This window comes from Apodemus sylvaticus, chromosome 22 (assembly GCF_947179515.1).
Source record: "Apodemus sylvaticus chromosome 22, mApoSyl1.1, whole genome shotgun sequence".
NCBI classification, from domain to species: Eukaryota; Metazoa; Chordata; class Mammalia; order Rodentia; family Muridae; genus Apodemus; species Apodemus sylvaticus.
This window is the reverse complement of record NC_067493.1, coordinates 40150329-40164757: the sequence shown is the minus strand read 5'-3', so window position 1 is coordinate 40164757 and position 14429 is coordinate 40150329. Positions and strand designations below refer to the sequence as shown.

The window sequence follows — 14429 nt, the reverse complement described above, 5'->3', positions numbered from 1 at the left end:
TATATGTGTATATGAGTGTGTGTGTATATGTGTGTGAGTATGTATGTGCGTATGAGTGTGTGCAAGTATGTTTATGTGTGTTTGAGTGTGTATATGTGTATAAGAGTGGGTGAGTGTATATGAGTATTAATGATTATGTGTGTGCATGAGTGTGTGTGAGTGTATGTGTGAGTGTGTGTGTAATTAATTTCTGGAGGAAATAACTGTGGAGACTTAGAAGCAGAAGGATGCGGGGCATGTTCATCTGGGCCTTACCTTGGCTTGTCTGATTCCTCCTGGCTCTGTTCTCCAGTCCCGGTGTTCCTGCACAGAGCTACAGCTTGAATACTGACGAGTCTTCAAGACCTCATTCTTCCTACTGAAGTGTAAATGTTGTCTGGCATGGACTCCTGATTTCCTCCCTGTGGATATCTGCTAGTTCTGAACGTTTTGTGACTATTAGGCAAATTTGTTTCCGTAGTTACGGAAGCCTCACCTATGTGAGACAGGAGTCTGGAAGGGCTGGTCCTATCTGCTAATCCCTTGTTAATTAGTGAGTGACATTCTGCATTTCTCTGTGTCTGTAAGGAAGTCTCCATGCACCTTTTTTAACTGTTAAGCCTTCACCAGGGAGAAGATCTCAGAGGCAAGTTGTCTATTTTCTTAAGCAGTGTGTGTGTGTGTGTGTGTGTGTGTATGTGTACCTGTACATATATACTTGGGGTCCTGGGAAATTGGGATTGAGCTGTAATGTTTACAAGCTTATAAAACAGAGTAGCAGATGGGGAAATAAGAAACAAGGACAAAGCTGGGAGGCAGCTCAGTTAGGGAAGGAGCTTGCAGAGCAAGGGGGAGAAGGAGTTCAATTCCCAGAACCCACTTTAAAAAGCCAGGCACAGTGGCAGCTACCTGTCACCTCATCAGAAACAGGCAGGTCCCTGATACGCTCTGCCCAGACAGCCATGAGCTCCAGGCTAATGGGAGTCCTTATCTCAAAGAAACAAGGTAGACAACACCTGAGGCACAACACCTGAGGTTAGACCCTGGTCTCTATATGTATCCACACAGGTGCACTCATACAAACACCCATGCATGCGCGGGCACAACACACATACACGCGCACACTACACAGAAACAGGCACCCCTACCGCTCACTGACTATTTGGTTTCTTTTCTAAGTACACCAGCTACTTTTTTTGTGTGTCGGGGAAGCAGCATTTTCATGTGGCGTATTCCAGGGTGCTCTGTCACCATGACCCACCGGCACTCAGAGAATCAACCGTAGGAAGGTTGGGATTTCACAGCCTTGTAAGCCAGCGCCATCATTTCCGTGGACAGGAGGGACCAGTCAAATCCCTGAAGCTTATTAGCCACCCAGAAGAACTGACTTGATGAACCCCAGGCCAGGGAAAGAGCGCAGGCAGACGGATAGCCCTTGAGAAATTGACCCTTGAGATTGACATGCACGCACGCACACACGTACACATGTGCACAGAGACAGGGGTAGGGGGGAGGGAGGGAGAGAGAGTCTGACACGGTTTGAATGACAGGCTCAGGTCTAATGAAAAACATCTTCATAATGCTCAACCCAGCAGAATCCAGGGGCAGGAAGGATGGGGAGGACAAGGCAGAGAGGCCGGGCAGGGCAGGGGTGCTGTGTGGTCCAAGCTCTGCTTCATCCTACCTTGTATTGCAGCGGAGTGATGTCACAGGGAGGCTGGTGTGCATCTTGGGAAATTCTAACCAGGCATCTTGGGAACAATAACCATCAATATGCATAGCTCTTGAACAAAGGCCTCTGAGAGAGAACTGGGAAATGGACACCGACCAGATGTCACTAGGGTCTGTGGGAGTCACCTGAGGAGACAGGCAGGTGGCACCTCCTCCTCATGCCACCTCCTAATCTATAGCCAAGTCGGTCACTTTCCTATCTTTCTACAGCTGTGTACATGTGTTAGCGGCAGGTCCCAGTGCATGGCTGGGTTTCTGTGGGCAACCACGGAGAGCAGGGTGAGTGATCTCGGAGATCACTGGGACTGTCCAGTTCTCAGGAGGCTCTGTGGATACAACTTATGGGTCTGATAATGAGTGCTGTGTGGGAAAAAATATGTAAAATCCCAGCCTAGGGTATTATGTTCTCAAATGAAAGACATACTCACAGTCTTTATATTTATAATAAGCCCTAAACAGTACAACAGCCAGGCAGCTGCCTACCCTCCATGCTGCTAGAATCTCCTTTCCTATCGATAACCTTGAGTTATCACTTACTGTTTACTATGCTTCATTTGGGCTGTTCTTACTCCAGCTGGGCAGCCCTCTGGGGCCATGTTCTCTTGACCCTTGACCCCTGGCAGCTTCTCCTTCTCTCCCTTTCCTCTGACCCCAAGCCAGGAAACCCAAATCTCACCTAAGTCTCTTCTGCCCTGTTGGCTATTGGCTATTGGCATCTCTACTTACCAATCACAATTAACTGGGGGCAGGGTCACGTGGCTAGCATCTACCTGGGGACTCTCTTGCCTCTGGGGCAACCAATTCTGGGGGCCCCAAATTATCATTTGAATACAAGCAGCAATCAGGCCAACTCACCACAGAACAGGGTGGTTGAGAGGGTGGGGCCTCTTCTAGGGCTTTGAAACCTTGGGAAAGGAGGGTGGGATCTAGGGGACTCAAGAGTGTGTAGAAAAAAGAGGGAGGGAACTACAACACTGGATAGCACCGCTGGGGAGCTTAGGGCTTCTGTGAGAATGAGTTCTGAAGGAGGGTCAGAAGGGTTAGGCCTCCCAGGCAGCTGCACCAGGGTGGGTAAGCCTGGAGGGTGCGGGCGCGTGCAGCGTGGAGGATGGGTAGGTGGATAAACAGGTGAGGGATGGGAGAATGAGGTGGTGGGAGTGTGAACGGGTGAGATGGGTAGATAGATGGATAGACAAACAAATGAGCCGAAGGGATTAGATGGAAAGGTGGCGTGGACAGGCAGGTGATCGGACAGGTGGGTGGGTAGTCACATGGGGTTGGTGGGAGGTGGGTAGATGGGGACTGGGAGGGACTCTGGATGAGCAGGAGAATGGGTGGGCAGATGGACAGGTAGGGAAGGTTGGTGGGTGGGTGGATGAACAGGTAGGTAGACGGGACAAGTGGACAAGGACAGGCTCAGCTAAAGCACAGGGCAGTGCTGCAAGGGGAGGCTGTCGTGTCTCCCTCAGGCACCTAGGTTCCATCTTTCCCATGAGGGTCTACGGTGCACGATAGGACTGGATTTGTGCTGTGAAGAGAAAGGAGAAGGATGGTGGCAAGAGAAAGAGTGGCTGTGGAGGCCAGTGGGGAGCAGCCTGAGCTGCTGGACCAGGGTGGCTACGTGATAGCTGTAACTCAGCTGCAGTCGAGTGCGCATGACCGCAGGAAGCATCCGCAAAGACTGGTCTTCTTCAGACCCTGCCGCTGTAGAGCAATGAGAAGGGGCGTGGTCGGTATGAAAGGAGGTGGGGCCATTGTAAAAATGGGGAGGGGTGGATATGGAAGGAGGCGGGTCTAAGAGAGATGAGGATAGAGAAGGTTTCCCGTCACCAGAGGCATCTTCAGATGTCTCTACCAATGGTAGGACCCCTCCCTGTGTCCCTGACCAGACTGGACAGGTCTGGCCTGTTCAGGACAGTGGAAGGTCAGTTTGGGTCCAGAGGGGAGTTCAAGGACAGGGCTCTTGGTCCATCCTCACCTAGCCCAGAGTTGTCCCTCCTAACTCAGTGTCATGTCACCCACCCTCCACGGGCTCCTGAGTATGCTCTGCCCCTCCCCCTACATCTCCATCACTGGGTAAACAGCAGCTGCTTACTGCTAAGTGTCTGTGGATCCAGGCATAGAGTACTCTGGGTCCCTGATTAGACCTAACCCCTTCCCCCTGAGTGCCTTGTAGCTGTGTGGTACCTGGCAGAGGGATGATCTGAAACCCTTTCTATCCCACTCTGAGGCAAGTGGTTTGAATCCCAGGTTCCCATGCCTCTCCAGAGTTCCTCCTCCTCCTCCACCTCCTCCTCCTTTGGAAACTCAAAAGCATCATGGGATTGCCTCATTTATCCATGCAGGCTGTTTATGAGCTGATAAGAGACCTGGAAGTCTGCAGGTGCTGATCTTGGGAAGCCCTGGAGGGACATGACTTAGAATTTTGCTCACGCTGAAGGAATGAGTCTATTTCTAGAGCCCAAAGGCCCACGCTGCCCACGAATGATTGAAGCCGGAATTCATTATATAGACAGTATTTTTAGGACCTCTGGACCACAGGTGGGCGGTGGTGGCCCCATGGTAGTGATGATGTGTTAGAGTCATGGGGAACTGCATCTGAAGAAAAGATGTGTGTCAAGAGGTGAGGGTGGTCCTTCTGTAGGACTGAGGCCCGCCCATCACCTGTTGCCATGGAGAAATTAATGCCAGCTCAAAGTATATGGGGTCATATGTGCACTCTGGTTAGTTGAGGCTGGACAGAATTGATGTCCCAGAGTGCATGGTCTATGGGGTCCTTGGCTCCTTGGGTGAGGGGGACTCTTCTTACTCCCCTGGTTGGAACCAGCAGGACAAGAGATCCAAACATCAAGCGGCAAACACTTAGATGGTGAGTTTGGAAACTGTGGTACAGGCAGGGTGTCGCCTGGCTTGGCTTTTCCTTTCTACCTCAGGATGGCCCACACCACTGGCCTTCCCTTAAACCCTGTGATGGGAATTGACCCAACCATTCCTTTCTGATGCTGACCCAGAGGATCTATTGGTCCTCCATGCTAGAGCTTTCCAGGGCTATCTGACTATTCTCTGAAACCAGAGAGCACCAGGCCTCTGTCTTGTGGGACCCTTCAGCACTCAGAGTTGGGCCTGGGTGGCTGGGAAGAAGCTGGTGGGAGTTAAAGAAGCAGCAAAGGTGGTGTGGGGCCTCGGCCAGGCTCTGCCTGTGTCTGGCTTTGTGCTGGGGATGTGGCTATTCTGGTCTGCGACGCTGCCTTGCTGAGGGTCAGAATTAAGGACCATGATGCCATCTGCCTTCTGCTTGGGAACAGTGATAAGGAAGCGTCTCTCGATTTCTTTATCAGTAAAGTCACATATTAAGACACAAAGCAAACACATATCTGAACAAGGGGTGGCAAGGGACCTTCTCAGATGTTTCCCGCCCCCTTTCATGTTCAGAAGCCTACACTTTGCTATAAACAGCAGGAGCCGAGTAATTGGCTGGTTAATCCCATCTGGAAGCTCATTCCAGAGGTGGAGGGAGCCTGAGGAATCATGGGAGCTCTTCTGCAGTCCCGGAAGCTCTGGACACCACGGCAGGTGTCTTGGAGAATAATCAGACCTGCGTGGGATGCTACTGGGGTTTCTCTGCTACTGCCTTCCTAGAGACCCTGTCAGGCCCTTCCGGATGCCCAGCTCCCTGCTGACCTTTGGAAATGGTTTTTCTTTCCAGCCCAGGAAACTGGGAGCTGGATGAGCTGTTGGCCTCCCACGGTCCTCGGCAAGTGGAACGTGGGCTGTGCGAGGTGACTCACCTTTTCATTGGCACAGCCGCATTCCCATATGTTAAAAAAAAATCTCTCTGGAAACTTCAAGACTTTTTCTTTTTTTCAAATTCTATTTTCCCAGCCCAAGAGCTGAGCCTGGGACAGAGCCAGAGGACCAGCTGGGCTGGGAATTCCTGGTCGAGCCTGTGACCTTGGCTCCAGACCCAAGACATCCAGTCTACCCATCCCTTATGGACCACACACACTTGGCCTCTTTGACCAGCTGACCAGCTGCAGTTTTTTCTTTGAAGGATGATTTAACTCTGGTCTCAGGGGGCGGAAGGGGTAGAAGTAAGCCACCCAGGAGAAGACCATCTTCTGACTTCCCCGGAACCCGTGTCTCTTGTGGCATGGAGGGCTGGGACTGACTTTCTTTGGTCACCTGCTTGCTTTAAATACTCCTAAGGGACATAGGTAAACAGAGATGGATCTCTTAGATAATTCTGTGCAATTTGGTGCCCGAGGAGACATCCGACACGGGGCTCCTGTTCCAGTCGAGATGCACCTGGCTTAGCTGTCACCAGGGTTGTCCCTCCTATCTCCCAGCTCAGTGTCCTCTCAGCCACCCTCCACAGGCTCCCGAACATGCTCTGCCCCGCCCCTACATCTCCATCACTGGGTAAACAGCAGCTGTTTAATGCCAAGTGTGGCTCCAGGCATAAAGCACTCTGGGTTCCTGTGTTAGACCTTCCCCCTGAGTGCCTTGTAGCTGTGCAGTACCTGGGCAGAGGGATGATCTGAAATCCTTCCTGTTCCATTCTGAGGCAAGTGGTTCAAAGTCCAGTTTCGCATGCCTCTCCACAGAGTTCTTCCTTCTTTATAATTGGAAACTCAAAAGCATCATGGGATTGCCTCGCTCACTCATGCAGGCTGTTTATGAGCTGATAAGAGACCTGGGAGTCTGCAGGTGCTCATCTTGGGAAGCCCTGGAGAGGTGTGGCTTAGAATTAGCTCCTGCTGTCACTTGGCAGCTCCAGCTTTGTCCCAGGGACCCTGGGTGTTCAGGATGTGAGAGGTCTTTGAGGATTTCTTTTTCTTTTTAATGGTACTGAAGGGATGGATCCACGGTTTAGAGCGCGTGCTGTTCCTGCAGCAGGCCCAAGTTAGGTTCTAGCACCCATTTCAGGTGGCCCATAGCCCCCTATAATTAGCTCCAGGAGGATCTAGCGCCCACTTCTGACCGCCACAGAAATTGCACTCCCATGCATGTGTACGACACAGACACACACACACACATACACACAATACACACACACACAACACACACACTTTAAAATTTAAAATTGTTTAGAAATTCATTAGTTAAAAACTCTTTAAACTTTGTGGGTATTGATGCAGGTGTGTGTGTGTGTGTGTGTTGTGTGTGTGTACACCATGGCACATGTGTGAAGGTCAGAGACAGCTTTCAGGAGTCAGTTTTTGCCTTCTACCTTATTGTAGTAGGTTCTCTTTTATTTTTGGCGCTATACAGCACGCCCAGGCTAGCTGGCTCACACCGTCCTCATCACAAATCTAGCCATAGGGGACCTGGGATTACAGATGTTCACCACCCCATTTGGTTTCTGATTTGAATTTAGGTATTGAACTCAAGTCGCCAGGTCCAACAAATGCTTTTCCCGGTTGACCCTGGTCTCAGCCCCTGGTGGCGCAGGCTGCGGGCGGGGGTGGGGAAGCAGGGGCGGGACGAGGCTTCTGTTCTCTCTCCAGGACCTGTGTGCTTGGTTTTTCCTGCTGCGACAGGGATGTGATTCCATTTCCTTTCATTTCAGACTCAAAGGCAGTACACCGATGCCACCAACGAGAGCAACCGTCTCTTCCTGTATTGTGCCTTCCTTAACTTCAGGTACTGTCCATGTGGGGCTACCAGGTAGACAGAAGCAGGAAGGGGGGGTGGGAAGAGGGGAAGACAGCAAGGTGTCCAATGACTTATGGTAGCCACCCCAGGCTAGGTTCACATCATACACAGCAGGGTGTTAGTCCCTTGCTTTTGAAGCCAATGTGTTTGTATGACCACATGAGGCAAGGCCTGATTGGGTATGACTGGAGGTTGTGTGGATTTAAAAGTCTTTAAAAATCCTTAGACTGGGTTCATCAGGGGTACCATGAGGCCACACAGGAATCCTCTGAGGGCCTTGAGAGAGGGCTGGGAGTTGGGACTTGGAGAAACAGCACTCAGAGGCTTGCATACTGTTGGAGCCAGCGAGGTGGCTCAGGGGGTACGGGTGTCTGCCGCCAAGCCTCGGAACACAACTTTGATCCTCACCCAGTGGAAGGAAAGAACAAACTCTTCTGACCATCACTTGCACCCTCTAGCATGCACACAGACACTGTTCCCAAATAAATAAATGTAATGATGGTTAGCATTGGAGTTAATGTCCAGAAATGGTTTCCAGAAATGCAAAGAACTCAATAGCCAGAGACCCAAACACCCCTGATTAAGTCATGGGGTGACACTCCCTAAATTAACATTTGCCAAAAAAAATAAATTAAAAAAAATAAAAATAAAAAATAAAAATGGCCTGCAGATACAGAAAACAAAGCAAAGCCAACCAATATCCTAATCCTCGGGGAAATACATGCAAATGAGTTGCGTGTGAAGCAGATCTCCACAGCCATAGGAAGGAACGGCTGTTATAACAAAGATGAGATTTCTGGGCGGGCAATCTCAGGGTTGATGGGCACAATGCAAGGTGCTGAGATCTGAGTGGGTGATGAGCTCAAACTGAGCAAGAATGAGTTGCAGCCACTCCTGAGAGCTGAGGGGAAGGTGGTGGGGAGACAGGCTGCACAGAGAGAGCTCAGTGGAAATCAGGTAAGCCAGGTTAGTGACAACGGCGGAGTGGCTGCAGAGAGACCAAACCCGAGTCTGTTCCGGAAGCCATAGTGAAGCCATTCATCAGGTGAAAGTCACCAAAGGGAATGCGTACTGACATCGGCATAAACATACCTCACTCACTTCAGCCAAGGACACAGTCACCTGTAGCTTGGGAGGTGGGGGGGGGCACCTCATTGACGCCCTTAGGCAACATGGAGAGATTTATGCCAAGAGAGCTTCTGGGGAGGAGGGTCATTTTGTAAGATCTTCAAGGAGAAAGGATCAAGCAACAAGCAGGGCTGACTCTAGAAATTACAAATCAGAAGAAGAATTTGTTGGTATTTATAGCAAAGTGCCATGGGGAGATGTCAGTAGCGTTCAAGGGAATCCTGGGAAAGCCGGAAGGATGAAGTAGTGTTGAGGGGGTTGTGTTCATAGCTCTGGAATGCAGGCTGCTTCCCACAGCTGGCTGGGGCACAGGCATTGAACACATTAGTGAAACGCCCCACAGATTCCAATAACACGTGAAGGAGATTGTAGCAGCTACTGAGACACTGGGTGCCCAGCGGTCGGGACTCATGTCTAGAGGATAATTGCAAGTCGGGTAACTCTGGCCTCTTCTCAGCTCTGCAAAAGATCAAGCCTGTGAGGGAATTCTCGTGTCGCTGACCTTTTTTGATCTCCATGGTTCAGTCAGCCAGAGGAAGAGAGAGGATTTATGAGTTTCTTTTTGGTGCAGGAGAGATGGCTCTGTCAGTTAAATATTTGTCTTTCCTAAGCAGGAGGATCTGAGTTTGATTCCCTGGAACCCACATAAAAAACCAGCCATGGGGGAAATGTGCTTGTTGTACTAGTTCTGGGGGTCAGAGGCAGGAGGATTCCTGGGACTGGCTGGCAGCAGTCTAGCCTAATTGGTGAGCTCCAGGCTAGTAAAAGACTTTCAAAAAAAAATAAAAGGTGGCTGGTATCTAAGCAATGGTACCCAAGTTGACCTCTGTCTTCTACACACACATGTGTACACACACACACACACACACACACACACACACACACACACGCAGACACTTACACATGCACACACATGCATACACACATACACAAACTCACATGTACACACATGCATACACACATATGCACACAAACTCACATGCACACACACACACATTCTCATACATATGCAAACACACATACACTCACATGCATACACACACAAACTCACACACGCAGTCACACACATGCACGCACACATGCCCACATGTACACAGGGACTTATTGTCACTCCTTGTTACCAAATGACTCTTTAAAAATAAAAGATAAAAGACAGCATTCTGGTTAAATTCCTGTTGCTGTGATAAAATGATACCAAGAGCAACATGGGAGAGGGAAGGGTTCATTTGGTTTACATGTCCATCATGGAGGGAAGCCAAGGGTAGGGACAGAAACAGAGACCCTGGAGGAGCACTGCTAGCTCCCCATGGCTTGCCCAGCTACCCAGGCCCATCTGAGTAGGGCATGGTGCCACCCACAGTGGGAAAGACCTGCCCACGTCAATTAGAAATTAAGGAAATGCCTCACAATGTGGCCATAGGCCAATCTGATGGAGACCGTTCTTCAGCTGAGCTTCCCAGAGGCCTCTGGGATGTGTCAAGTTGACGGCTGAAAGTAACTACCCCATACAGCAATGCTGGCCAGAGTGTGGAGAAAAGGGGGAGTGTGAATTAGCACAGCCATTGTGGGAACCAGTCCGGAGGGTCCTCAAGAAGAGACCCCAGACCCATTGCTGGTATACATCCAAAGGAAGTGAAGTCAGCGTGTCAGAGAGAGGCTATTCCCAGCATTTCACACAATAGCCAAGATATGGTCACAACCTGCATTGATATGCACGTCCGGTGGAATTCTCATCAGCCCCAGCTCCCAGAGACAGCCCTGCCACAAACATCCAGCCAGACCACTTTTCAAATCATTACTTATTATATATTCAGGAAAATTCAGTTTGATAGCATATTTCTCTTAGTGTTGGTAAGTGAGCCCAGCTGTGCAATCACATGACCGAGATCTAGGACACTGCCATGAATTTCAGAGCCATCCCCACGGCATGCATCCATCCGGAGGTCAGAGGACAACTCTGGGGAGACAGCTCTCTCCTTCTGCCATGTGGGTCCCAGGGATGGAACTCCCAGCATCCGGGCATCCGGCTTGACAGCAAGGGCCTCTGCCTGCTGAGCCATCTTACCAACCCTTTAGTTCATTTTGAAGGGAGCTGCCTAATTTCCAGACAAACAGTTGGGAATTTTCTAAAGACCTTCCTGCTGTTGTTGATTTACAATTAAATATTTTATGATCTGAAAAGGTGCTTTCTACAGCTCCAGTTTTTAAAATGTGCTTAAGGCTGTTTATACAAGCCAGAGTGTAGTGCTCTGGGGGTGGGGGTGAGGGGAACAATGCATTCGTAGTGGGGAATTCTATAAATGTCAACAAGGCCAACCTCCAATGCATAGGGCTTCTGCAACTTTGCTGCTATTCTTTCAGCTGGTGCTGCCAATCACCCTGGGCTCTCAGTACCCGTGGGGTCTTGTGCTAGATATTGGACCAGCTACAAACCTGAAATGTTTGGGTTGGGGAGTCGCATCTGAAATGAGCATGCGCAGACTTCTTTCTGGTCACTATTCCTTCCGCCATATAACTGTCCACGTGCCATTCACACTGCGTTCCATATTATACATCACCTGGAGATGAATGTAAGAGTTTGTAAGTGGGCTCTGTGCAAATGTTGGAGCACTTTAAATATTTAAGTTTCTTTGGAGTGTAGTAGTCATGAAGGGGGGGGGGTCTTGGAACCATTCCCAAGAGGGAGGAGAAGCTGGGCTCAAAGTCCCAGGCCAATAACACAGGAAGATAGCAAGATCAAAGCCTGCCTGGGCTACAGACTGAGTTCAGGGCTAGCCCAGGCAGCTCAGTGAGATATAATCTCAAAAACAAACAAACAAACAAACAGTATAAGGGGACTTGGGGATGTGACTTTGTGGAAGAGCGCTTGCTTAGTGTGCATGAGACCCCGGTTCAGTCTGTGAGCTGGAGTGAACAAGACTGAAAAAGTGAGGCTGGAAGTGAGAGGAGGAGAGTGGGTTCTCCACCGTGATGGCGGCCTGGCATAATGCCTCTTGTCTGTGCTGCAGCCATCTTTACCCTGGAAAGTGAGTGTTCTTCTTAGGGCCACATATTTAGACGCAACTCCTCTGACCTTTTCATTTTAGTTTTTATTAATTTTAATTAGGTGTAGACATAGGTGTGTGTGTGTGTGTGTGTATGTGTGTATGTGTGTGTGTATGTGTGCACGCGCGCACACATGTAGGTATGTACACATGGGAGCAGGTGCACATAGAAGCCAGAGATATTGGAATCTCCTGGAACTGGAGTTGCAGGTGGTGGCAAACCTCCTAGTGCAGGTACTGGGAACAGAACTGGGGAGCTCAGAAAGAACAGGAAGTACTCTTAATTAGCAGGCCATGTCTTCAGCCTTTCCTCTACCCTCTTGGTTAGTATCTCCTGGTGCCGAATCTCCTCCACCCTTCATTTTTCTTTCATCCGATTTTACTAGAACTGAGACTTTAAGGCCATCTTTCTTCAGCATATTTGGACAATTTCTGTTTCATGCCCTTGGTGACATGACTGGGTAGAAGTCCATCACCTCCTCCCCAGTCCTGTACAACAAATCCACTGGGGGGGGGGGGTTATTTGTTTTATCTTTTCTGTGTTTCTCCTTGTGTTGTTTTCTGATCTCATTAGGATCTTGAAGAGTCTTTCTCGCTGATAGATTATTTCCACTCCTGACTTTTATATCTTTTCGTGCTTTTATTTTTTCCTCCTATAGTGGTTGCCCCCATGCCCACAGCATGATCAGCTCACTGGTATCCACCAGCAATGGCTAGCATATCACCATAAAAGTATTCTAAGATGTCATTAATACACCCAGAGTTCCTCCTGCCTGCTGCTTATAAGGTCGCCACTGTCTCCAGTAGCTCTCTACAGGTTTTGTGTTTCTGGCCCAGAGGACTGGCTGTTTTGTAGAGTAGTTACAGACGAGACCAGGGCCATGCCAAGCACGCCTACACTTGTCCCAACTACAGCTATTTTTATGTCTTTGTTTTTGTCCTGTAACCTTCCTTGTACTGTAAGCCTTGTGGAAGTAAATTCTGTTATTCTTCATCTGAGAACAGATTGTCTCTGTCTCTCTCTCTCTCTCTGTCTGTTTCTTCTTTTTCTTTCTCTTTCTTCCTTTTTTCTTTCCTTTTCCTTTCTTTTTCTTTTTCTTTTCTTTCTTTCTTTTTCTTTTCTTTTCTTTCTTTTTTTTTTTTTTTTTTGAGAGAGAGAGCTCCTCTGGGTAGCCCTGGCTAATCTTGAACTCTCTCTGTAGACCAAGCTGACCTCCAACCCACAGACATCCACCTGCCTCTGCCTCCGTCTCTTTCATTTTTGAAAGATATTTTCACTGGGCTTGGAATTCTGGACCGCTTCGTCTAACTTTATTTTTATTATTTAAATATCTTAAAATATTCATTTCTGTGCGTGCATGCGGGCGCTGCAGAGCGTGTGCAGAGCCCTCAGGGGACACCAGCAGCTCATGCCATCTCTCATGTTCCATCCTATGTGTTCCCCAAGATCTATTGAACTCAGGTCTTTAGGCCTAACAGCAACTGCGCCTTTACTGGCCCAGCAGCTGTCTCACTGAGCTACGTCAGTCACTTTTTGGAAAAGATTAATATGCTAAGAAATCATATGGTTACTCTCTTGATATACACTTAATACTAATGTATACATGTATTCATCTATTTACTTCCGTGGGACTGAGGACAGGACCCAGAGCTGTCCATGCTGGGCACATGCTGTCCCATTGAACTAGATCCCCACCCTGTCCCCTAATATATTCACATTTCTCTTTTATGTTTGAGACGGGTCTCACTCTACAGGCTAGCTTAAAATTCACTGTGTAACCCGGGCTGGCTTTGAACTCACAGCAAGCCTCCTGTCTCAGCCTCCCAAGTGTTAAAGTTAGAGGCATATACCACCACATCACAGCTTCAAAATATTCTCTTTATTTTTCAAGGTGAAACATTTTTAAAAAGCAAATACCTCTTTGGTCTTTGTTTTGTTTTGTTTTGTTTTGTTTTTACAACTTACCCTGAGTTTATGCATGTGTTTTGATATATCTTACGTACCTCATGCACTTACATTCATAGGAAATATACGGAAGTGTTTGTCTGACATTCCCTGTGTCATTCTGCTCCATTTCCTTTGTGTTCTGCCTCTGTTTATTCCTGATTCCTCTACTGTATTTATATACATCACATTGTATTTATGTACCCGAGTGACCATATTTCTGCCTTGACGTGGACGTCCCAGGTCACAGGCTGTGCATATTTTTGATGCTATCTGCAACTGTTCAGTTGTCTGCTGGGCAGATTTATTTGTGCACAGCAGGGAAGCTCCCTTCTCGGCTCCACCACCTCCCTTGGGAACAGATTTCCATCCCATTCAGAGGTGACACCACCCGGATTGCAGCTTCTCTGGCTGATTAGGGCAGAGTCACAACTCAGGGGTCCTGTTCTTGGGACATGACTTTTCACCGTCCCCCCCACCCCCACCCTGTACACCCCACTCTAGAGCTGAGGACCATGTCCACCCTCCTGACTGGGTCCAAATTCTCAGGGTCACCTCCAGTGGAAATGCGCCACATCCTTGCATTAGGTGGGCATACAAAATAGCTGTGGAAAACACAATTGTCCGAGTGTGTGGTCCCTCCCCAAGTCCTGGGAAAGTTAGAGCCCAGTGTTGGGTGGGGGAGGGGCCCAGACTTCTTTGCATTCTGTAGTTATTGATGGAGTCTGGCTCCTCTACCGGTGATTCCATTGGGCCACGCTTTCCTTTCTGCTGGGTACCTCTGACCTTCCCAGGAGGTAGCTCATTCATCACAAAACCCACCCAGGAAGCTGCTGGTGCCTGCATCTCAGTTACCAGGTACAGTGCCTACTCCACAGCCCCTTTCCCACACTCTCAGCCCCCTCCCCCACCGCAGGCTTACTATTGCAGTGGCTACAGAATATAAC

The 14429-nt window shown here is 49.0% G+C and overlaps 1 protein-coding gene across 1 annotated transcript in view; it reads left to right on the top strand.

The window, feature by feature from the left end:
• The window catches only part of Adgrd1 (adhesion G protein-coupled receptor D1), a 119925-nt gene that overhangs the window by 68342 nt on the left and 37154 nt on the right, over positions 1 to 14429 (top strand). Inside the window, exon 14 of the mRNA XM_052168618.1 lies at positions 7280 to 7353. Coding sequence (XP_052024578.1) covers positions 7280 to 7353 — 74 coding nt within the window. The remainder of the gene's footprint in view (positions 1 to 7279; positions 7354 to 14429) is intronic.